General features: G+C 46.0%; 1 protein-coding gene across 2 annotated transcripts in view; it reads right to left on the bottom strand.

Moving 5' to 3' along the window:
• Positions 1-25,749, bottom strand: part of NUP93 (nucleoporin 93) — a 1,186,812-nt gene that overhangs the window by 249,950 nt on the left and 911,113 nt on the right. For both annotated transcript variants that reach the window (XM_069640327.1, XM_069640334.1), the window contains one exon: positions 15,473-15,591. In XM_069640327.1, coding sequence (XP_069496428.1) covers positions 15,473-15,591 — 119 coding nt within the window. The remainder of the gene's footprint in view (positions 1-15,472; positions 15,592-25,749) is intronic.

Genomic DNA, 25,749 nt, shown 5'->3' with positions numbered 1-25,749 from the left:
TTCCTCAGTTCCCACATTTGTCTCCACACGACACAGGTCTCTTGCTTGTCTCTGCCACACAGGTATGTTTCTCTCGCCGCTGAATTTTTGGTCTCCCGTCTGGTTTGGGGGGCATGTTAGGAGTGAACATACCCTCAGGTTTCCCATACTTTATAACTATAAAGTCCCCCGTTGACTGTTCCATTTATTCCCCTCCACAACCTGGTCAGAATGTCCCTCAAACTCACCCCATTGTTAGAAGTTCACTGTCTCCAAGCAAACCTGATTTCCTATCCATTGTATTTTCTTTTGTGATCAAAAGAGAATTGTTCCTCCTGTATAAAGTATCCCAACCCGATAGACAAATTAAGAGCCATATCTATAATAAAAACCTCTAAGTAGTGGAGGGGAACATCCCATAGAATCTACATCCGTAGTACGCACTAGTTTATTAGCAGACATCTGGAAATACCTTAATCCCTTCCCACCTATCCTAGACTCTGAAACAAGATCTGCTGGATTTATTGGAGCACTTTCCAGACATTTTTTAAAAACGAACCAGTAAGAGTAAGGGGAGTTTTTCATTATATCCATAGACCCCCAGGAAAAGTAGCCCACTTAAAACCTTCCCAAATCACTGAAGTAAGAAAGGGAATAGTCATTGAGGAAGTAGAGAACATGTTGACGTTTGACATAACTGAGGCATCTCAGAGTCCTTGAGCCTCTCTGATAGTACTTGTAGCCAAGCCAGATCAATCGTGGAGGGTATGTATTGATTTCAGAAAGGTAAACGCGTTATCGCAATTCGACAGTTACCCTATGACAAGGACAGACGATCTGATTGACTGATTGGGTGCTGCCATCGTCTTCCTCTCTGCTATTGATCTGACGAAAGAATACTAGCAGGTGCTCGTTAACCCAGGGGAGAAGGATAAAACAGCTTTCTACACCCCCCCGGCTCCATTGGACTATTCCAGTTCAAGGGATTACTTTTTGTACTTCATGGGGCCCTGGCTACATTTCAAAGGTAAATGGACCAAGTCTTTCGACCTTACTCCTCCTTCCGTAGAACCTATATTGATGATATAATCATTCATAGTAAGACATAGGAAGAACACCTACATCATTTATTGTGTTGTATTTTGGGTATTTATATAGCTCTCTTTCCACACTTGTGTGGCCTCAATGCGCTTTTTCGGTTGGAACGCCCCCGGTGACCGTAGTCAGTGCGGAGGAAGAGTCTAAGGAGTTTAGCTTAGGAGATGCAAGTGTGCATGTTGCCAGTCTAGGGCTTGGGTGGCTGGCAAGGCTCGACTAAGCAGCCCAAAGAAAGTCCAGGCACGTGGGTGGACACTGTTGAGGATTAGCAATAGATTGCTATTGTTGAGAGAGTCAATGTGTGGCCAGCCATACCAAATTCATTTGGGATGGTATTTGCTGTCTGCTAGTGGAAGAGGTGTTGAGGTATGTCAGGTGTTTCAGTATGAATGGCTATGTGTGGTGCTAGACCGGATGAGCATAGCCATAGATGCATTCTATCATGCATGGATGCTTGGCCGTGCCTGTGTCCACACTGGTGGTGTGAGATATACGTACCATAAGCTTTGAAATTGTTTGGGCGGGGCGGTCTTTGTCCAGTGCAGCAGATGAACATGCCAAGATTTGGGAGTCCTATACCATTGGCAAAGCCTAGTTTTCGAATACATTTTGTTTTACAGTATAAAGGCATTTAACGGTGGATAGGATTAGCTTAAGGGGTCCTGTATGTGTGATTTCACTAAATTCGGGTACAGAGGCTCCACCTAGATTTGGGATTCCTGCATAGTGGGGGGAGGCCTCGGTTTCACAATGCAGTAGGTTGCACCATGTAATAAACAAAGATATAGGCTACACCTAGATTTGAGGATCTGTGTAGTAGGCGAGATGCCTAGGATTCTCGATGCACTATGTTTCACCATATAATAAACATATTTATAATTAGTCATCCAGCTCTGGAGAGCGGGACTCCCAGAAAATCCAGAGAAGTGTCACTTGCCTCTGTCAGCAGTCAAATATCTCAGATTTGTTTGTAGGGAAATGGGCTGATTAAACCTCAAAATGAAAATGTAAAAGCTGTTCAGGAAACCCCAGTAACCAAAAACAAGAAGGATTTGAGGGCCGTTTTGGTATTAGTGGGATATTATAGAAGATGCATCCCCAATTATTCTTCAATTATCTTCTGCCTCACTGATGAGCTTAAAAACGCTGAACCCCAAAAGGTAAAGTGGAGTACTGAAGCCCAAAACTGTTTTGATAAACTCAAGGATACTTTATGTATTAAGCTAGTGTTAAAAGTGGCTGACTCATTTATTTCATTTCATGGTTTATAACGAGCCTCATACCATACCTGAGTTTGGTTTCTAAGTGTGGATCCGGGATTCGAACCTCTGTTTCACTGCAAGGTCTTGCTTCCAAGACCAGCGCGTTGCCCCTGTGCTATCCTTCATTCTGTCACAAGTACTCCTCTGTGGTGCTTGTGGAATAGCTGGAGGATGCACCTCCATTGAAGTGGCACATCACACACTTTTTCCAACGTCAAGTGACGGCCTAGCTTATTTCAACATGGCCGCCGCTGGTTGTACTTGGGCATTACGTAACCGGCGCGTTGCAATCCCTTAGCTCTTGCTCCTTTGGGTAAGATGGTAGTGCTCCTTTTCCGCTCGACTCGCGAGCAGACATTATCCTCTGATCTTCGTTGTCCTGTTCCTTTCGCCACTCTCCGATGGCACTTCTCCTTTGCCACCTCGTTCTGCAGCGGAGCCTGCCGTTTACTTTCCCCTCTAGCCAGATTTCCTTCCCTGGAGACTCCGGGTGCCACGGGCTGCTGCATTCTCCTGTCCATTCTCTTTCTAGTTTCTGTGCCCTCTCCCTCAGCGTGGTCGGCAGCACTGCCGCCAGTATCCTGCTACGTGCCGCAGACTCCTCTCCCTTTCTTCCCATGGGCGCTTCCTCGTTTCCTTCTCTTCTCCCTATATTCGCCTTTCTAGAGTCTGATTAGACCACTGCAGCTGACTTCCATAAACTGTCTCTCATTTGGATTGCCCTGCCTTTTGATACTTCAGCCTCAGATACTATTTCTGCTGGATACAAGGACCTGTCTCTCCTACACTGGGTCATTACCACCAGTCAACCAGACCAACACGACTAATCAAGAGAACCACAAGACCACCCCAGACCACGTTACCAACTAATGTTTTTTTCTGCCTTAATTGGCTTTTTCCCCTCCGTCGCTACTTCGGGGAAGGGGCCACTTGCCCGCCAGTTAAGCTGCATAGTGGCGACTTCTGGCTTCTCGTGTTGGCCTCTTCCGCAGCTAGTTTTGCATCCGGGGGATACTGCTCCCCAGTAATAGACAGGTCGTAGCTCCAATGGAAGGATGCTTAGGGCAGCGTGAAGAGGCGGTCCTTGTTCCCATGTTGTCCTTTCGCTCCCGTTCTCCTTCCTCTTCTGCTGTCTTGGCTCTTTGGGACTCTTCCAGGCAGCTGTCTCTCTTCAATCCATACTGGATGTGCCTTTTTAAATGTCCCGGTAGCTATCGGCGATTCTCCACAAATGGACTGCGTTCTGTGCTTCTCCCTGTCTGTGGTCTTCGTTGCTCTAAGCAGCTTCTTCGTCACAGTACTTTCATGGCCGAGCGGGAAGCGGGAGGAGAATGAAGCCGCTTCCGAGAAGTGAGATTGAGGCGGAGAGGCAACCAGGGCGCAAGTGGTGAAGAAGCCGCCAATCACAGAAGAAACTCAAACACCACAAATCGGACAGAGAGAAGCACACCTTCTCAAACGCTGCACACAGAAGAAAGGACCCCAAAGGAGAAAGTGAGCCAAAATACATATAACGGATAATGGCAAAGAGCGAAACAAAGATATTGTAATGGAAATAGGCACACGCTTTATTGTTGTTGTACAGAGACATTTAAAGAAGAATTATATCGCTAAGAACTGTTGCGTTGTTGAAATGAAACCCTGAGGGAGGGAACATTCCCCTAGCACTGTGAATTGAATCCATTGGAACGTTTGTGTTAAAGTTACACCTTTACTTTGGAACTTGAACAATCTGTGTACTACCAAGACATTAATTACCCTTTTTCACCTTAGAGTTATGTTTGAAGTGTGAGGGTCAGAATAGGATTTCGACCACAGGACAGTTTAATTTTGACATCTTGATAAACAGACAGACCCTGAGTTTTTGTAGAGGTAGGGAAACCACCTCCTAGTATAGGGATAGCGCTGCCTTTCCCAACCCCTTATTTGTTAGATAAAGGTTTATAGCCAAAACTATGAGCTCTCTGTGTACGCGTCTCGTTCCTGGCTCATCACATCATCCTTTGACGGATGGGGTGGAGGATAAAACGCTGGGAGAATGATGCTCTGGCCCAGATAAACTTCTGACCCCACCTTGGCAAAAACTTTGGGAGCACTTTCCCTTTAAAAAATGTCAGGAAAGGGGCTTTACTACAGAGTGCCTGCAATTCATTTACCCTTCTGGCAGAGGGGATTGCCACCAAAAATGCAGTCTTCAATGTGGGGAGTCTGATGGGAGCTGAATGCAAAGACTCAAATGGAGCTGCCATCAGGAACTTGAGAACTGAGTTCATCTCCCAATCAGGGACCACAAAAGGAGGACGGAAAGAATTACCCAAGACTTACCGAGGCCATTCAAAAACTGGGCCACAACTGGGATGGTAAAGAAGGAACCTTGTTTGGGCATCCTTTTAAAAAGTGAGATTCCAGATACCCCTTCACTTTGCCCCCTTGCAGGCCCGATTTGTGTAGGGCCAACAAAAACTCTCCGGAGGAGCTGGGACAGGACATGGGGTCCACTCCTTTCACCAAGTCATGAAATGTCACCATCTCCACGCGTAAAGTGCCCTAGTGGACGGTCTACGTGCAGCCAACAGCACCACTTTGTCGAAGTCCCAGTCCGCTCGTACATCAGCCGCTCAAGAGCCAATCATGCAGGTTGAGAGGGTCTGGGTTTGGTGAAGCACATTGCTGCATGACTGTGACAAGAGGTCTGGCCTCCGAGGAAGCCGGGGAGGTGGGCATATGGACAGTTCCAAATGATCCAGATTACACATCCTCCTCACCCATTCTGGGATGATCAAGAGAGCCCTGAATCTCAGCAACCTCCTGAGAAACCACAGGATGTCTTGTATGGGCAGGAACGCATAATTGAGGTTGAAGACTGACTCCACTAAAAATGCTTTTCCCAATGTTACACTGCGTGGAAATTCCCTCGAATGGAACTGCCAGCATTTCGTGTTGTCCGCAATCGCAAACAGACGTAGTCAGGGTGTCCCATTGGGTGAAGATGTCTAATGACATCAAGGCATAGCTTCCACTCATGGGAGGCCGAGCTATGCCTTTCTTAGAGCGTCTGTCAACCTTTGCTCCACCCCTGACAGATGAGCTGGAGAGGTTCATATGTTATTCTCTAGCATCCTGATCCATAGCTGCATAGCTTCCCTGCACAGGGGCAGTGTTCTAATGCCTCCCTGCTTATTGAGGTAGTGCATGGTCACTGGGTTGTTCATTAACACCAGGACATGGTTCCCCTGCAGAGAAGGTGCAAAAGCTGTCAGCGCTATTCTGACTGCTCACAGTTCCAGCAGACTGATGTGGTAACCTTTCTCCTTCTGAGATAAATGAACCGCTGATCCGGAGAGAGCTGCAATGAGCTTCCCCAGCCCTTCAGCGAGGCATCCATGACAACCTGTCGTCTGGCCATGGCGCCCAGAAAGGTTCTCCCGCCAACATGTTCGTCATGTCGCTCCACCAGGTCAGGTCATTCACCACAAACCTCGACACCTGGAAGACATCCGACATCTCACTGAAATACTGCGACCACTGGCTCCTGAGAAGCCACCCTAGGGATCTAATCTAGAGTCTTGCCTGTGGCACCAAGAAAATACAGGATGCCATGATGCCCAGCCAGCGCAGGAAAGCAGATGCCGGGAGACTGCTGGAGTTCTGGAAGAGACTGACCATGTGTGCCACGTTGCTGACTTGCTCCTCCGGCGAAAAAGCATTACCTTCCTGGGTGTCCAAGACTGCTCTGAGCAACTGTGGCGGCTTTTACACTGGTGAGGTATGTGGTTTCTGCAAGTTCAGGGAGAAAATGAAGTTGTGCAGTAGTTACCGGTGTACTCAAGTTGGATCCAAACCTGTTCCATGCTCGGATCAGCCAATCGTCCAAGTATGGCAACACAAAGACGCGGGCTCTCCTGAGATGGGCCGCTACTACCGACATGAGCTTGGTAAAGTCCATAGTCAAAAGGGAGCACTTTGAATTGGTAATGACATCCCTGATGACGTACCTTAGGAACCAACTGCCTGTACTTCCTGTGGATAGGCATGTGAAAATAGGCACCCTAAAGGTCCAGAGACACTAGCCAGTCTTGGAACTGTAGAGCCTGGAGAATTACCCTCAACGTCACCATCCTGAATTTGTCCTTCCTCAGGAATTTGTTAAAAATCCTGAGGTCCAAGAAGGGGCGGAGTCCTCCCCCTTTCTTAGCTACCAGGAAGTATTGGGAGTACCAACACTAGCCTATTTCCTCAGCTGGAACTACCTCTACTGCTCCCTTCAAAGGAAGGGCCTGCAGCTTTTCCTGGAGCTCCTGTTCCGGCTGTTGGGAGATAGGAGGAGGTCTGACAGGTTTTCTCTTAAAAAACCGGGAGGCAGTAACCCCACTCGATTAACTGAAGGACCCTGTTGTTGGAAGTCATTTTGTTCCATTTGCTCAAGAACCCAGAGACTCTCCGTCCAACCATTGAAGTATTGGGGGCTGGGAGGAGACCTCAAAAGGTTTGTAAGGTGGCGTCAACGCTACAGCAGCCTTGACCCTTCGCTACCTGTACCTGGCGGTGGGAACCTGTGGTGCACCTTTGTTTGGCCAGAGGTGCTTGTGTCCTTCTCGAAAAGGTGACGTACTGCCTATGACCCCGTCCTCTGGACCCAAAGGCAAAACACTAGCGTGGAGGCCTTGTCTGCACTACTAACCCCAATGATTTAACCATCAGCTTTGAGTCCTTTCACTTTTCTAGTGACTCGTCGGCTTTGGGGCCAGAAAGATGTTCACCATCGAAACCAAGGTCCAGCAGTTTAGACTGGACATTCAGGAAAAAAACGGAGCCCCTCAAATAAGCAGTTCTGTACAAGGCTGTCGAAGGACCCATAGCACGACCCATACAGTCTGGTGCGTCCAAACCTGCTTGGAGCACTTGACAGGCCATTTCTTTGCCATCAGTCACTAAGTCTAAGAAGCCATTCTTGACCTCTCCCTCTGGAAGGTGATCAGATGCTTTTGAAATGGTGCTCCATAGGCTATATGAGAATTTGGCAAAAGCACAAGCAGCATTTAAAATTGTTGCGGCCTGTGCACCACCAACCCTTGGGGTTCGGGTGAGATGTAAAAAAAAAAACAGAAGGTCGCTGCTTACTGTGGGTTCACCAGTGGGTAACTAGCAGGACCAGCACCCACACCCACCGATGTCGAAGGCCCAATACCCTGCAGTCCCAAAGCCGACGGCCCCAACACCGGCTCCCGGTCGTCATCCACCTCCGAGGACACCGAAAAAGCTGCTGTCTCCTGATGTACAATGGTGTCAGGCATAAACGAGCCAAAGGTGGAAGACTGCCAAGCCCCACTCGTCGGCAACAATCCTTCTGTGTCCATCCTCGCTGACGAGAAAAGCATTGGTCCTTTATCAAACACTGTCGTCGCCTGAGCCGATGACACTACCGTTGACGACGGAACCGTAGATGGAAGAGCAACTGTGGACGACGGGTCCCCCGTCAACGAGGACGTCGTCGGAACTGCCACCTGCGGTGTAGACATCCATGGCGACCTGGCCTGCTTGGCAGCGCTGTACCGGTGCTTAGATGACTCCCTGCTAGAAGACGACCTATGATGGTCTCCTGAAGAGGAGGGCTTCGATGACGAGTCCCTCTTGGCCAAGGCCTTCTTCTGCGCCGCCAACTTCTCGGGCCTACCACCAGACCCTTGGGAATGGTTCGACCGACCATGCTTGGACGAAAAAGAACCCTTCGACAGCTGCTTACTCGAAGAAGATCTACAGCTCTTCCCCACCTCCGACACAGGAGCTGGACGAGGTTTCTTACCAGAGGCTCGGCAGACGCCACCCGGCGATGATCCGCCGACTGCACAGGCCGCTCCGAAGACAGGCTCCGGACCGACCCCACCTTCAAGGCCAGGTAGGTGCCTTAATTAAGCCAACAAACCAACCGCCGATTGCGGTCCTTAAGAGTCTTTTGCGAAAACCCTCTACAAATCTCGCAAGTGTCCACTGAGTGATGGGGGTAAAGGCAGTAGAGGCAATTCATATGCCCGTCACCCTCATACACCTTCAACCAACAAGTCGCACAGGGCCGGAACAGAGACTTCTTTGGAGCCCCAGAAGCCATCTCAATACGCAAATAGCACACACACGTGCAAAAAACACAACGAACATGAGGTGATCCGAACAGTTGGGAGACAGTTGAAATATAAAGGGAAGCCGTGGGGGCAGGGCTATTTATACCCTACGTCCTATTGGTGGGGAATAAAGCACCCAAAAAGGATGTTGATAGGACACTGAAGTGTCGAAGTTTTCCATAGGAAAACGCTAGGTTAAAGTGACCAAGGTTTCCAGCCTGACGATGGGGAATATTCAAAGCATGTAAATCCATGAAAGATCCAATGCTGGAGAAACAGATTTACATTAACATTTCTCTTTACTCCCTTATTTTACTAAATATTTTCTCTATAATTCCTATCAGTACCTGTAGCCTTTGCCTTGTTGCTCAAAGGCTCATGTGGTTCTTCACTTAATTGCTGCAAGCTCCAAAATAATGAGTCTTTACTTTTCTCCTCCACTTTTGCTTTTGGATCAGTTTTAAACTATACTAATGTGAATTCAAGGTGCTACCAAAAACCTCAGATGGTAGAATTTCATCAACTCAAGTAAACAGCAACTATTCTACTTTCCTGGTTTTCTCTACATCATATTCGGAAGGGATTCTAGTGCTCCAATAAAGTCTTGGGTCACTGACAGTTAATGCGGTTGAAGAAAGCCATAGAAACTTTTTTTTTTTACTTCCTTCAGAAACCCGCGCTAATAACGAACATCATTTCTCTTCAGGGAAACAGACTCCAGCGCCGACGTGTGTAACACGCATACACGTTACTGCGTCCTTTCCTCGAACAGCCTTCGATACTGATGCTCTTCCTCTAGTCGGCTGGTCTGATAAACGTTTTACAGAGATCCAAAAAACAAATCTTTTCATTGCTTCATTTGGATTCTAACACAAAAGAGATTTCACTTAGCCTATGGTTGCTGCAGCTGACGTGACTCTTCCTTACTGATTGTCTCTCCTCTAACCTCCCCTGTGAAAAAGTGAACTTGAATCAAAGCTCTTCCTGCTCTCTATCACACTTTGGTTCTTGGAATTACTTTTGCTCTGGTTTCTTCAAAAAAATAATTCACTTTGAGAGAACTGAAAAGTCTTTAAGTGCTCAGTTCTTTGTCAACTTTGAGCTCTGCTCTGCTGTGACCTGCTCTGGTGTTCACTAGAATGAAAGGCAGTTTAGAACCTCTGAAAAGGTTCCAAAATACCTCACAACCACCAAAGGCCAATCAGTGCTAACTATCAGAGCTGCCACCTTTCCTTGGGCTTACACTAGTTTCCTAAAGGAAAAAATAATATGTGCTTTAGGTAGATCACCCTGCCAACTACAGACCGATGTTCCAGCTCCACCCTTGGACTGTCTGATTCTTCCAGACACCCTGACTCTCCTAATACATGAATGAGGGACCCTGACAGCAGGCCATTAGAACAAGAAGGTGGGGTTTCAGAAACCACCTGTCGCAGAGTAAGACAAAAACAGAGCCGCCACCACCTGTGAAGCGGATGTCGGTCCCGATAGGGTCTCCGATATTGAAGAACCTAATTGCTGAGGTTGCGCAATGGGAAGGGGCGTTGCAGCAAGCTTCCGTCCCTGGAGAGAGAGAGGCTCTCAGATTTGCATGTGGTGTCCGGGTGGCTGGCGAGCATCAGTGTACACTAGGACCGAGGGAACCTCCTTTCCTGTTCTGTGCGGACCGCGGGAAACCAGAAGCAGCTTGCCATGCAGAAGGTGGCAGTAGAAGCAGAACAAGCAGTGGTAGCAGTACAAATGGATGCGTATGCAGAAACTGGTGAGTTTTCCACGTTTGGGTAATCCCGGTACTCTCTGTAATCGACCGCTAGCTACTGATAATTTTGAATATCGTACTAAAACAAGGATGCTACTTTGTAGAAAGACCAGAAGGGAAAGGTTACACGCATTACTATTGAAACCAACATCATTTCCAAAGTAGAGGGGGAAATACTAAAGTAAGCAGGCTACTTATAACCACCATTGCCAAAATAAAGAGAGCAATACTGCAAAAAGCATAAAAAACCCAGTGGCAAAATAACAAGAGAACATTATTGCAGGGAGGGTGACCATATGTAAGGAAAACATCAATAAGCATTGCCCAAGTCAAAGAGGAGCATGTGTAGTAAAGAAGCATTATCAGAAGTTATTTGATGTGGAAGTGAGAAAACAACAATGGCAGGAGTGAAGACCTCGTGATAGAGAGTATTAAAGAGGAGAGGGGCAAATACAGCTGTGGAGCAGACAGCACCCATGTGTAACTTGTTTGCCTAGAAGGAGTTGTGAATTTTGATGTTGATGAAAGTCAAAGACCTTTTGGAAAGGTCTGAAGTAAATTTTACCACAAAGTACTTGTAGTGTGTTAGGAGCTTTAGTCCTGGCAGGTGAGTATACCAGGATAGGGACCTTTTAGTGGTAGACCTGGCAGGTTAGTGGACCCGGAAAAAATCGTCTAAGTACTGTGTTGTGGTTAAAGGCTGTTGAGAAGATGTGGCAAGGCCACTACAGTGTTTCGTGAAGTGTTGTGGAATCATCCTGACAAAATATTGTTTATATATAAGAATTTTAAAAGTGTTTATTTCATAGGAAGAAGTTGTGTTGAACTCTTTACTATAAATGGATAAAGACTTGTCGTCCATTTGAACTGTTGGTTGAAATTCAAGCGTAAGACTTTTGGAACTTTATTATTCAAACTTAGCTATAAAAGAGAACTTTCTTACTTAAACTATTGATTCAAAATCCTGCTTTTAATCTGGGGAACGGGACCCGACCCAGGTTACAAGAATACATAGTTATTAGATTTAACTGTTATTTCTCTTACATTTAAACTGCCATATATTTCCTTTATGAGTTTGATGTACAAGTGTGAGGGACATATTCCTTTTGTTAGTGTTTTCCTTTAGTTTATTTTGATAGGCAGGGAAAATCCTCATTACATTAGAGAAAGTAAGGCATTTATCAAACACTTTTTGAGTTAATACAATGAAATCTTGTGAAAAACATTTACTAAACTGTCCGCCTCACATTTCTGACCCCTTAAAGAGTACCCAAGTCTGGCCTGCGCAGCTCTGTGCAGAATAACAGGACCAAATCCCTCTTTCTGGACTGCAATTAAAATAAAAAAACAGTTTTCCATTCCCTGATCGCCTGAAGCGTACTTTAAGTTATTATTTATAGGAGTCAAAGATGAGTCATTGACATTTGGTGCCCGTACTGCCTGCAACATGTAAACCCCCGGTCTTCCTTGAGAACCCACTGCAAAAAACAGCTAAAAAGGCAAGAAAACTATGCAGTCGTTCAAGATGCAAGGGGTTGTCAGCAAAAAGGAATGAGGAATTAGTGTGGATAATGTGTTTTATTACAAGGTTACACATGCAATACCTATGTTGCAGAAAAAGTACTCTGGTGAAACAAACAAAGCAGATCTTATTGTAGATACAGAAACAGTAAATGGCCACTTAAAGCCTTAGTCACTCTTTACCCTAAAATTCAAGCCCCCATACCTGGCGGCAGGCACTATACATATAGACTTCCAGAGGTAAATTAAGAGTAGAACCCTAAACAATAAGGCACACAGTAAATACGATCAGATACCATCAAATTCAGATACCACACACAACTTAACTTAGTATAGATGTCCTACTTTATTATAAATATTGCTCATGATACATATGCACACAGCACAGTGGTAAAACAGTTATACGTAATGTCCAACAATGCCCCGAGGGTTACTTACTATAGTTCAGAATATCTTTTAGGCTTACACTACCTAAGCACACAGCGGCATATTACACTTCATGGAGGTACAAACAGTAAGACACAGTGATGGTGTTTAAATCCTAAAGCAGGAGTGTAATCCATAGATGTAAATATCCCTAATAAATCGGGGGTAGTGAACTCCAGGCCTTGGTGGAAAATTCTAGGAACCCTAGGGGTACCATTAAAAGGTCACAGTTCAGGGATGTACTTCACATTGTCACCTGTAGGAGTTCTAGGAAACAATGGAACTAAGTCTGTATGCTGATCTGGGATTGTGATGTAAGCCCAAGTTCCTCCCCAAAGGAGCAGAGCTGGCAGCAACCCCCCCAGGGAACACCAGGTAACTCCTAAGAAATGATCCCAGGCCAAGCTACAGACTCAGCAGGCCCTGCACAGAATGCAGCAAAGCATGGCACAGTCACCAATGGAAAGCAATGGGGAATGCAGTTGAAGCCCACCTTTGGGGATCTCCTACCATGGACAACAGGGATACCATGTCGGATGAGCGACTATCAGAAACAACCCACCAACTCAGGACCCAGAGTTAAGTACTTACAGCGCTGGTTCCCAAAAACACTGTTCCAGGATGGCAGAACAAGCCGTTAAGTAAACACTACTTTTTACAGGATGAGATGAAGGATTTGGTCACCCATGGACTTGAACGCTGAAGCAACAACTATCGAGACAGCTCAAAAGAAGTACAATCATCATTCAAAGGAATGGATCCCACCATCCAGGTGGGAATCTGGATCAGAGAGTGCTCCAGGAGGACGGAAGAACATGCACAAGACATACCCCAGAGGCTCAGCAGGCAAACCTATATGACATACCATAAAAAACAGCCCCTGCAGCAGAACAACAGTGGCAGCAACCCAAGACGGCCCAGACAAGCAGATGTGGTGGGGTGTTGCTGTCCTAACATCCTTCCAGGTGACAGCAACTTCCAGCACAAAGAAGGGAGAACTTGGTGGTAAAACTGCCCAGAAAACACTCCCAGGATGGAATGATTCACCCAAGCAGACGAGGATGCAGGAGCAGGGTGAAAGTCTCAAAAGTTTTCAGTCCAAAATCCGTCATCAGGTGAGCACACAGGATGCATTGAAACTACTGTAGTCTAATGCATTTCTACTCAATAAGAAAGGTTAATGCAGTATTTGTGAAGTAGGAGCTGTGAGAGATGAAGCCACTGAGCATGCCAAAGCTTGTTAGGAGCCAATTGAGCAGATGCGATGACCAGTAGTGCAGTACATCTAAAAAGAAGAAGGTAGTGCAGCAGACATTTGGTTTAAGTAACCAGAAAGGACCACCACAGCCAAGGGTATAACCTCTCCATTATAAGCTTCTGCAACCACTCTTCAAGTGCACCTTTTACAAACTTCACTTTTACACAGTTCTATACAAGCAGCTATTTACTGCACTGCACCATCACAGAATAAAAGGACCGCAGATGATGGTTCTAGGGCTCAAATGCTCCTCATTGATTTGGTAATCCCTCAAAACTTTTGTCTTGGTCTTAGTTTTTAGTCTAAGCAACTATGATTCACAGGTCCATGTTAACTCAGCCTGGAATCCAAGCTTGAAGAAAGAGGAAGAAGTTAAAGTGCAGAGGTGGCAGAAGTACAAAAAATGGATATTGTTCTTGGAGGTGTTACTTGGCTTGGATCCTTCCACCACATACTAGAAGTACAGAGACTTTGGAGCAAGGTTGGATTTTGAGCAAGAATGTATTGGGGACTCAGGCATCATTTTGCATCGATTCACAAGCTGTTGCAGTAACAGTTGAATGGATGTACTTTTTAGGATTCATCCCACAATCACCTAGAACTGAACACCTACTGCCATACTATTACCACTTCCTTTATTTTTCAGTCCAATTTAATCCTATTTTAGATGGTGGCAAACAAAGATTGACTGCCCTGGTGTTTTTAACCTGCTATTGGTTCTCTATTCTGTTAAGGCGTTTGCCTGTTCTGTGGTCTGCGAGTTCCCCTTCCAATGTACATTAAATATTGAGAAAATAGAACATTGACTGACAGTAGTTCTGGTGAGAACCTAGTAACATTCAATATCAAAAAAACCACAACAATTTTTATAAATTAGAACAAGGATAAAACAAGTATTAAATCAACATACATATAAATTAACAATACAGATGCAAATACTCTTGCTGATATTTCATAACATAGGAATATAACAATATGAAGCCTATAAAGTTCAAGTATTGAGTACAAAATAAGAAGATGCACAGTGGTGGATCACTGTATGCACAAGTTAATATATTGACAAACAATGCCTGTTTAGTGACTGTTGGTATACAAAGACACAAGAGTCTCGACATGTTTCAGTTTGTAGGTGTCACATATACAGAACTTTCTTCAGGCGAGAGGGGTTGACATCGGATTCCTATCCAGCAAACAGCTTAAGTGTGGACAAAGGACAAGACCTTGAAAAGGTTCTTGTCGGGCGTACAACTCTTGAAGTGGGTTGTAGAAGGATAAATAAATATTCCTTCAGCGTGGCTGTAGTAAGTGGCTCAGGTTCAAAACGGAGCAGGGGAACAATCCTGTCGAAACCACATTGGAGAGGTTCACAAAATCTGCATGAGTCCCCCAAGGTAATAAGGAACTAATCCCCAAAGGGAAGCGGCTTGTGGCGTCGTTGTAAGTAGAAAAAGCCATATAAACAGGTACTGGAACCTGTTGAAAAGATACTGTTCTGGAACGCCCAGTAGGGGTTCCGGCCAAATGCACACCACCCAAACCTCTCAAATATTTTCACATTCCTAAACTAAAAAGATTGTGTGTGTATGGTATTTATAAAGCATAAACCTAGCCAGAAAGTAACAGTGCCCTGTAGAGCAAAGGTGGATTATACACCGGGATGAACATTATCAGGTTTGGCTGTGGGATGGAAATGATGGGTCCAGTTCAAATTGAGAAAACCTTGCTGGATTCCCATTGCGTAACTACTGGAATTCCATCAGAACCATGTACCCCAAATACCCTTTCTGTACAACATAAGCAAATGCCGCTTAGATCCAAATCGCCATAATCATCAAATGGTGACAGTTAATCCTTCATTTAATGGACTCTTCAACTGAATTCTGTCCCTGCTGCGATTCCATTGTATAGCGGTTTGCCTAGCATGGCAACTTGGCAAAAGTAATACAAAATTAATTATTTCAAAGAACCAAATGCACTATGGTTTCATGAGATGGCGTTCATCCCTCTTGCCCCCCAGTAATACTGAAGCCAGAGTTCTTTCTGCAGATCTTACCTTTCCGCAATAGAAAGTGCCATATTCTTCAATCTTTCCTTGTTAGACTGTGGTGCACTAATCTGGGAAACAACAGGGCTAAGTAATTTGTTCATCAGCTCCAAAACCTTGTCAGGATTCTGTTCAATGAGAAAAGAAATTGTGGTAAATAACGATAGAGTTAATCAAACTAACATTTCTGGCAAACCAGGAGACAAATGACCCACAGAGAGCAATATATGTTGAGGCTTGATGAATATATACACGTATGCATAATCTGGGAAAAATAGTAGTTGAGGGGACTTTATAGACTATATCCCCTGCTCTTTACTCCATTCCCATGTATTGTTCTGCCAGAAGGGAATAAAGACTGGTGCCTGATGTGGTTCAGTAAAAAAAACATGGAGCACATGTGCATAGGTATATGCAGCACATGCAGGACCACCTTTGTGCTTGTTCCACGCCACAATTGCCAGTAGTTTTCTGTTAGGACTGGATTTCTATAATCTGGCCTGATGGACAAATGTATAGGAGGCCAACCTAGTTAGTGAAGAGGGACAACTCTAGGAGCTCTAGCCAAACCAATCAAGGCAGCATGGAGAGTGGTCTAGGTTACGTCTCAGAACGGGTGAGCCTGGGCAAGGGTCCACAATGAATCCAAGTAGTTATAAAAAAACTATGTTTACTTATGGGCAAGCAAAACGCATAAAAAATGACTAATCAAATAATATCGCACAAACTAATATCAAAATACATATTTACAGACCTAGTAGAGTGCAATATATCCACAATACCCCCACCTCACAATACAGAAAGGAAAGGTATGGTTAGATTTGTAATGGCAGTCCACAAGAGTAACAACCCTAACTTTAGAAGTCCAATCCTAAATTGATTGGGGCCTTGTGCCCTGAAGGTTCACAAAGTTCCAAGTAGTTTTGTAAGGCAGGAAAAAGCTATGAGGGTCTTGTGGATGGGAACAGTTCCAGAAGTCAGGTAAGTGTCTATTCTAGTGAATAAAACTGTCCATAACTTTCAGAGTGCTTGGGCCAACAAGCAATGGCAAAGCTAAACTATTGTAAATGTTAGGAAATCTTTTAAAGGGTGATAGACGGATTCAGGTAAATACAACTGAACTCACCTGCCGTACTCCGGTTTCTCTGGGGACTTGGCAGGTCTTCAGAGAGAGTCACCCAAGGTCACGTTTCCCGACGTTTCTTCCAGACCTCGGTGCCCAGCAGGGGCCGGTTCGAGTGAATCCCCAGTTGAAAAATGCAGCTCACAAAGGTGCACGCCTTCTCCTAGCACACGACTGGATGCGGGAAAGCAGTTTCTGGCAATTGTCACTATTGCACGTTTACAGGAGTAGACCCAGTTTTGCGGTCTGAGTCAGCCTCGTATCTCGAGTGCCTTGGATGCTGGAACGTCAAAAATCTGCAGAGGTGACTGCTCTTTGATAGGCAGCGGGTCCCGCTCTGGGCCAAAACGTGGAACGGCAACATCTGCAGCACGGTAGCCCAAAGTTCGAGCAGGTCAGCCACTGGTTGGTGCAGGGGCACTTCTAAGGTCTCTTATTCGAAGGATACTGCGCCGACGTCGAGAATGGTTGGTCCCATCATTCCAAGGTTCGAAGATCCACTGAAGGACTTCTGAAGGTCACAAGCCAGGTAGGGCGCCACCAGGATTATAGCACAAGTTGGTCACAAGGCCTTCTTACGAGTGGGTCCACGTTCTTCCACGATCATCACAGCTTGGCGGAATACTTGGCTCCTTGCAGGATTTCAATACTATTTGGGGACTTGCATGTCCCATCCATAACTTCACATGTGATGGTTTTCCATCAATTTGTTGGGAATTGTGTTGTATCACCTCTATATCTTGCACGTATATGTATCAAATTAATATCTTAACCATGCGTCAACCCTGAAAAAGACCTTAGTAGGTTGAAACACGTGTTGGCTGGCACATTGCAAATACATTTTGACAAATCACAAATTACTTGTGACATATCTTTTGGCGCAAGTTGAGAGTGACAAATACACTATGCCTCTTTGAACACCTTTTTGGAACACTGGTCTGAGTTCCTGTATAATACACTCCTTGCAGCATTGAGAGACCTTTTACCAAACCCGACCAAAGGAGGAGAGCTCAGAGCCAGGAAAGGCCCCATCCTTTGCTATATTTGTCACTTCCTGGGAACACACACACACAGTTCTGCACTAGTTCCCGAAAACCAATGCTTTCCCGAGCAATGCATGACCATAAAAGGATTTTCCTGACCTGGCAGGGCAGATAGAAGGCCAAAGGACAAGAAGGCTAAAAGAACAAGCAAAAACCTTGTGGAACGGCGAAGTTAGGACACTAGCCACAGTTAATAGCCAAACCTGGTAAACACGGTAGGGCTAACAAACAGTATTGCAAAAATAGTCAAAATACAACTGTTGCCACCAGCTTGTCTTAAGGCACATCCAAAAGTAACCAAAACAATCCCTTTCAGTATTGTTTGGGACCTGGCCTATCCTAATGGTGAAGTCAAAGTCTGTAAGACTCATGAACCACCTGAGCAACTTTGGATTCTCTCCCTTAATATCCAACCACTTCAAAGGCTTAGGGTCAGTATACACAGTGAAGTGAGTCCCACTGAGGTAGGACCTCATCTTCCTAAGGCTCCGTATTATGGAAAAACAGGTCTTTTCTACATGTGCCCACCTGAGTTCTCAGCTCCTAAACTGAGAGCTGATATGACGTATAAGTAGTACCTCACCTTTGTCATCAAGCTGTGATAGTTTTGCTCCAATCCCAGTACTGTAGGCACCTGCCTGCACTATGGTCTCTTAAAGTCAGGTGCCCAGAGGACACGGGGCTTGGCAAAGGGAACCATTCAGGCCTTGGAAGGCCTTCTCACACTCCATGGACCATTTATTTGTTTTATTGTTCATTTATAACGCAACCATGACACTTGTTCAGGCCTTCTAGAAGAAGTGAGGGCAGTCAGAGAATCGGCTATATGGTAATATTCCGATACACAGTGCCTGTATTTCCCAGTGAGGCCCAGGAAAGTCCTCGATTGGGTTTGGGTAGTGGGGGTCACCCAGTTCTGTATAAGCTGTACTTAACTGGCAAGAGGTTGAGTCTTGCCTCCACATACACCAATTTCATGCTCAGGTTCAGCCACTGAGTTCAATCCAATCTGGTACTTGGCTGCCTTCACAGAGAGGGAGGACTGATGAAGGCCCTGCAATATAATCCTCAGATGTCCTACATGTTCCTCCTAGGTGGGGCTGAAGACTACTATCTCATCCAGAGATATGCTGCAGAATTCAGCTGTCCCATTCAGAACATAATAGATCATCTGGTGGAAGGTGATCGGTGCAGTCGCCAAACCCAGAAAGCATTACAATGTGGTAAAGTTCTATAGGTGTCGAAACTGCTGTCCCCTCCTTGGCATCTTCTCAAAGGGATATTTTGCAATACTCTGCAGAGATATCAGAAATGCTAATGTACTGCACAGTACTTAGCTTGTCCACCAATTTGGTTATATTTGGTGGAGTGTGAATATATGCCATGGTGATAGCATCCAAAGCTCTACAGTACAAGCAAAATCTGAAACTAGAAGTACCTGCAGTGCACAAGGGCTCCATCACTCCATGATCCAACAGTTCACCGATTTCCCACTGAATGTCAGATCCACTTGGGCCATTAGAAGGGCTGCTCTGGCACAGGGCGGGGGAGGGTCAGATTTCACCTGCCTCCTTTCTGTAATCAAGAGCAGGGCTCCAATTGTATCCCTAAGGACAAAATCCTCTACACTATTAATGAGAAACTCTATGGCAGTCTTGCTAGATCTGGCAGGGCCCTCTGAATAGTTTACCTTACTTAGTCCTAAGACTTGGCAAGGCTCAAACCGTTCATTTATAATCTGGGGTTTCATGAACATGTTGGACATCAGAAGTTCCCACTGCCCTCTTTGGGCTCAATAAGTGCTCCAATGAAACTGGTGAGAGTTCTAAAAAGTCTCTCTCTCAGACCACCTTCCTCCTGGGGAGGACAGCTGAGGGATCAATCACAAGTCACATCACCTTCCTTCAACTGGGTCTGTCCACTATTGAACATAGAGATGCTGTCCGAACTGGGCACCACTCCCTCAGAGGAGCTACCGCTGGTGCTAATGTGGCAATAAGACCCGAGGCGGTGGGCCAATACCGCCCCAGGTAATGCCCCCATGGCCCCTAGATAATGAGGCCCTGGGGCATTACCGTGGGCGCTATTGGCCCGCCACCGAGGGTCTTATAGCCATTAGTACCCCGGCCCACTAGACCGGGGTACTAATGGCATTTTTTTCTGTTCGGAAACACTGCTGTGTTTCAAAATAAAAAATAAAAAAATCAAGTAAAATAAAATGGCAGCCGGGAAAGAAAAAATGTAGTCCGTTTCCCTTTCCATGGCGGCCATCGGGAGCGGACGCGCTGGGAACAGAAGTGTTCCCAGCGCATTCGCTCTCGAGAAAAAAGAAAAAAGAAGGTAAGTGGGGTTGGGGGGGGGGATAGTGCGCAGGGGAGATGGGTGGAGGGAAAAAAAAAACGTACCTGAGTTTCCAGCAGGGGGGGTGGGGGGTTGGGGCCAAGGCAGCCTCCAGCTTCGGGGAGGCTTGGAGCAGGGATTGCCCCGTTTCGAGCCGCCTCATTGGCTAAGGGGCTGCCACGCCCTCCCCCCCGCCAGGAAGAAACTCAGGCATGTACGTGCGTCCACGGGATTGTAACGTGGTATGGCTCAGAAACGAGCCAATCACGTTAGTGTATCCCGTGGACGCACGGACCGCCGGGTACTAATGTTCAATAAGGCTTCAATGACTGGCTTGGAAGTCATTCTCTGTGGGGTGGAATCAGGACACATGGTGTTGTGATCAGCAACCTCCAATGTCATCCTATTGCATGAGGTGTTACACAGAAACAAGGGAGTAACAAAGTTACGACCTGTCTCTTCCCAAAGATGGGTCCACTCCTAGAAGTGGATCCTGTAGTATATGAATACCTGTCTCACTTCTGTCAGAATGCTGACAGGAAGTAAAATCCCTACAATTGGTTTCTCCTGGGACCACTCGATAACCAGCCAGCAAGAATGCAGGTGAGACCACTCTTGAGTTATCCTGTCATTAGGGTGAACAACAAGGGGCAGGTCATGCCCCAAATGTAAGAGGAAGGGCCGTAGATCCTGAGAAAACACCAACCTCTCATGGTCTGCTCTGATGGGCTCTCTCACTAGGAACCCACCTTCCTTTTGTATCCTATGCTTCACTAGAGGTTCACCCTCCCACTGGAAGCAGGTCTTTTTCCACTGGTCTAGTAAATGTTTTTGTTGTTGGCCCATACTAATCTATCCTGTAGGGATCTCCCCCACTACTATCAAGCTTTGTGGCGCAGGAGTCCCATAGGATTCAATATGTTCTGGCAGTCCCCCTTCCAGGTATGGATCAGGGAATTGGCAAACTACCTCAACAGAAGTTGAAGGTGGGGGGAGGTGGAATATTTTCCTCCCCTCTACCTCTTTCTGGCTCCTCTAGCCTTGGGTTTCTGCTTTGGTTTAGGCTTTCCCCGAGACATGGCTAAGGCAGCTTGAAGGGCCTGGAGAGTGTCTTGAACACTGATCTCACCCAGGACTCTTCTAGGAACGACTCTCCTAACATTGACAGATGCCCTGACAATTTCACTACTCACAATTCTAATGACGGGCAATTCTGGGAAGTTGAGCGATGGCCTCTCAGCCAACTGAGTATGCCCCACAGGATCTCTGGCAGAAGCCTGCGGGCTTACCACAAGGGAAGCTACTTCAGTAAGACTGGGCCCAATGTTCCTAACAGTGGAGGGACTTATACCTGCTACCTGAACATTATCCTCAGAGGGAAAGTGACTTTGGGAAAGAACAGGCAAGGGATCAGAAGCTCCAGCATTGCTAGGTTCAAGGGAAACTAACACTACTTCATATTCTTTACCTGCGGGGAAGGAATCTAAACAGAAGGACGCCTCTGTAAGCATCTCTTCATCATTATGAGCGAAGGCCAGACTTACAGAGTAGACCCCCAAAGTCTTACCCTTACATTTGGGGACCCCCTTCAGATGGTCACTGGATCCACAAGCAAAACAAGATCTATTGGACCTTGATACATAGGGAGGCTTAGAGTAACCACTCTCATGCTTGCGATCGTCAGTCCCACTAACCTTTACTGAATCTTGTGACTTCCCCCTTAAACATTTTGTGGGCCTTCTGGGATGAAGTTTTATCATATCGCCCAACCTCTTTCTCCTTCTGCTTCTTCCCCTCCTCCAGCTTACCAGAAGCCAGTTTGCCTTATGGGACACTCTATGGGACACCAATAAGTCAACTGCAATGGCCAGTTTCTTTAGATCTAATCCTTTAGAATCTGCCAAACGCTGTTTAGGCTCAGGTGAGCATGAAGCATACATATGTTCTAGCATGACTAACAGGACCATTCCCCCAAAGGTGGTTACCTTTTAACCCTCAACCCAATCACTCAATTTGTTATGGGAGTCTGTCACATAAGACACCCAAGTAACGTTCTCCTTTTTCTTATGGTCTCTAAATATCTTTAGGTATTGGGCAGGAGTCTAACCCAAACTTTAATATCAGATCTTGCTTCAATTTTGCATAGTCTTTTCTTCCCACTTTTGACATGGCACTGCAGCCAGAATGGGGTAGCCTGCTGATCAACCATGCAATCTTATCAGCAATACCCCACTTCTTGCACATCACAAGCATTCTCAAAAGTTGCAAGCCAATCCATGACATCATTCTTCTCATCATACAGACTGATCAGATCGTTTGGTAAACTTTGATGTGATGAGGGCCTAGAACCACTCCCAGATCCTCTGGAAGATCCCTGTGGGGCCTGTATCCTGCCACACTCCAACTGGTGATCTGTCCTTCTGCCTCTCAATCCTCTCAAATTCCAGCTTTACCAAGTTAAACTCCAGCTCCCTTTCCTTGAGCCTGAGCTTCTCCTTTTTTAAATTTTGATTGTAGTTTTGAAACTGTGCATCTCCACATACAAAACACATGAAACAACCCCCTTCTGCTGCTCTCAACCCCAATAGCCTGGGCCCCCATGCAAAACGGCAGTCAAAGGCTTCATCACCTCCCCCTCATCCCCCCGATATGCCCAGTAACGGGGCAGAGTACAATGCACAAAAGGTCCATTATCCTTAGGTTCTGCGGGCAACATTGGATCCGATAGACCCCTTGAAGGTACACCTGTACCAATCCACAGTCCCGCCTAAATGCCTCCTGCTCGCCCCCTGAATCCTGCAATTTACCCATTCCATCCCGAGGAATTTCCAAACCTTCTGCAACCAATCTATACCAGATGGAGGGTTACATTGCTTCCAGAATTGGGCTACTGTGAGCCAGGCAACCATCAGCAAGACCATGAACGCTTTCTGCTGTTCTTTGGACCCCAGGCCTTCCCTTGCCTCTCCCAACCTCAACAACCACTCCCTCTGCCCCACATCTAGTCCTTTCCCAAAAATCTCACCCATCTGTTTAGTAACTTCCTGTCAAAAGGGCTGGACCCCCAGACAATTCCACCAAATGTGAGCCCCCGTTCCCTTATCCATGCATCCCCGCCAATAGCTTGAGGAGGTGTTAGGGAACATTTTGTGTAATACCTGAGGAGTATAATGCCACTGCAGTATCACTCGATACCACGCCTCTCGCAACTGGATAGTGTGTGTCAACTTGGGAATGCTATGCGGTTAGGGGCGTTTTCCTAAAGTGCTACTGGTATTAAGACATTAATAAGCTATCCCAGTGGTTTGTAGATCCCCCAACTCTTAGTATCAGTCTGTACTAGCGCAGGACCTTGGTAGAAGAGGAAGATGTGAGCTTTAGGCAAGTACACTGAATCATAGTTAGACAGGAACAGCAGAGAAGCACTTACACGTATAGTTATATAAAATTATTTATTATATTTACACCAGAATCTCTTCAAATTCGTCAGACGTTTATACTAGAACACTTAGGAATACTTGATAATAGAATTCAAAGTGCACTTTCACTTTTGTGTTTTTTCGCGGTTACATTTGTAGCAACGTTGGAAAGGGAAAAGACGATGTTATTGTATTATTGGTTATTGCGCACTCATGTGGTTTATATAGTAATGCATTTACTCTGCAAACACATATCGTAAAGTCACTTAAAGGGAGGAAAATGGTTAGTTAGTGTAACAAACTTAATTCAAGGTTCTAGAGATGGTTTCTTCGCCTAGTAAGTCCTTTAAGTCCAAAAACGCAACCCTACCTAAAGGCAGTTCAGAGAGGGCTTGAAGTCTTGACACACAACGTATTACAAACAGTTCCTCTGGATTTCTTCCAGTTTCTAGTGTTATTGTAGAAGCAAGTTAACAACTAACAAGGGAGACCTTAAAACAGACTCGAGAAGGGGACACAAGCAGCAGCTTGGGTCTGAGGTAAGAGGGGGTTGCCCTGGACACCTCTACTTTCACTCCAATGCTCTGGAGCGACTTCTTGGAATCAGGTAAGCAATACCTATTTCCCCACAGTACCTTAGGTAGAAGAAAATGTTTGTGCTGGATGCTCCGCGATGTTGCAGCTTTTAACCAGACCTCCAGACTCCTTTGTCTGATGACTGAAGCAGGACAATGGACGGGACCTCTTTGCATCAGTCTCGAGGGAGGACCTGTAGCACGACTTTCAGCAACTTTTGGGTTCACTCTGCGGCTTTGGTGCCTTTTCTGTAGCACCAACAAAGGACACAAACCGCCCGGTCAATCTTCTTCGCTTCCTGTAGTCCCACGCTCTGATAAGGGGGTCTGGGTGATTTGGATCGGATCTCTAGAGTGTCCTTATGGGTTTAGTAAAGATTTGGATGGATTTAACCTTTCCATGACGATGCACTCGAAATGGGCAGCAGGTCTTCTGGTATTGCGGTTCCGCAGCTCTGGGAACTCCTACGACTTCGGGAGATGGCTTGTTTCAAAGTTCGTCTTGGGACTGGTTGTTCCCACTAGCCAAAGGGAACGAGTTGTCCTCTTTGAAGCTCCTCGGTCAGAGAAAAAGGGGTGAGGACAGCAGTGGTCGCTTCACAGTGTTGCAAAGGTTCTGCAGGCGTCTCTGGTCGTCGTCTTCTTCGGTTACTTCAGCTTCCAGTGGGTGACTTGCTTTTCACTCAGGAAGCCTCACCTTTTATACAGTTCCAGCACACACTCCTGAAATCGCTCTCAGAATTCTACAGAAAGGGGCGTTTGGCTGTCCAATCAGGACAGTCAGACCCCCTGTGGGACCTGGACCTATTCAGGCACTCTGGCAGAGAAAGGACATCAGGTTAGAAAACTCCTCCCCCACTTCCAGCCTGCCTAGACACTACGGAGCTAAGGCGGTGATACCCAAGGGTTCCCGTCAAAGGCAAAACACACATGCCTCCCGCTCCCAGAACGGTAGAAGGGCTGGCAAAGAACAACCACGCTAGTAATGGCGAAAAAAGAAGGGAGGTCCCAAGTTGGTACTTGGGTGCCCCTACTGTGCACTACCGAGGCTATGGACATAGCCTGCGGTGTAAAAAAATACATAATAGTTGGTAGAATACGTCCACTGCTACCAGCCATAATGAGGAGATAATCAATGTGACTAAAAAAGTCACAGGAGCAAAGAGAAGGGGGATACTAGGTATCCCCTTGGCACTCCAATGAAGGTGGTTTGTGCCAATCTCTCAGACAATAGAGTTTTGGGAGAGATACTAAGGAGCTCTCTATCCTTAAGAACGGTAGTTACTTGAGAATATGGAAAAAGAAGCTTAAAGGAGGACCCTAAGGGTCCCTGGCAACACTGCCTATAAAGAGCAGTGTGCTGCAGTTGTAAAAACACAGATGCCTTTAAGAACTATGGAGCAGACTGTACTCTACCTGTACTATGTAGTCTAAGAATAGTGTTCCAAAAGACAGAGCCCACAAGAATGAGCGAGTGGAAAAAGGCTCAACTCATTCAGGATTGAAAGAAAAAGGTCCAGAAGTCCAGCAAAAAGTGCTGAGGGTCTCACTAGGAGAGGAGATGAAGCATACACATTGTAAATCTCCCTAACACTCATCCCCCAAGACTAGGGACAGGAGGATCTAATCCACCCCTGCATAGACCATCAGCATTCATATGTTGGGTACCTGATCTGTGCTCAATAGTGAAGTCAAAGCTTTGTAGGCTTATGGACCACAATAGCAATTGTGGGGTTTCTCCTTTCATTTGCATCAGCCACCATAAGCGTTGGTGGTCTGTTTGAAT

This window comes from Ambystoma mexicanum, chromosome 1q, assembly GCF_040938575.1.
Source record: "Ambystoma mexicanum isolate Mex_15411 chromosome 1q, UKY_AmexF1_1, whole genome shotgun sequence".
Lineage (NCBI taxonomy): Eukaryota > Metazoa > Chordata > Amphibia > Caudata > Ambystomatidae > Ambystoma > Ambystoma mexicanum.
This window is presented reverse-complemented; position numbering and strand designations above follow the sequence as displayed.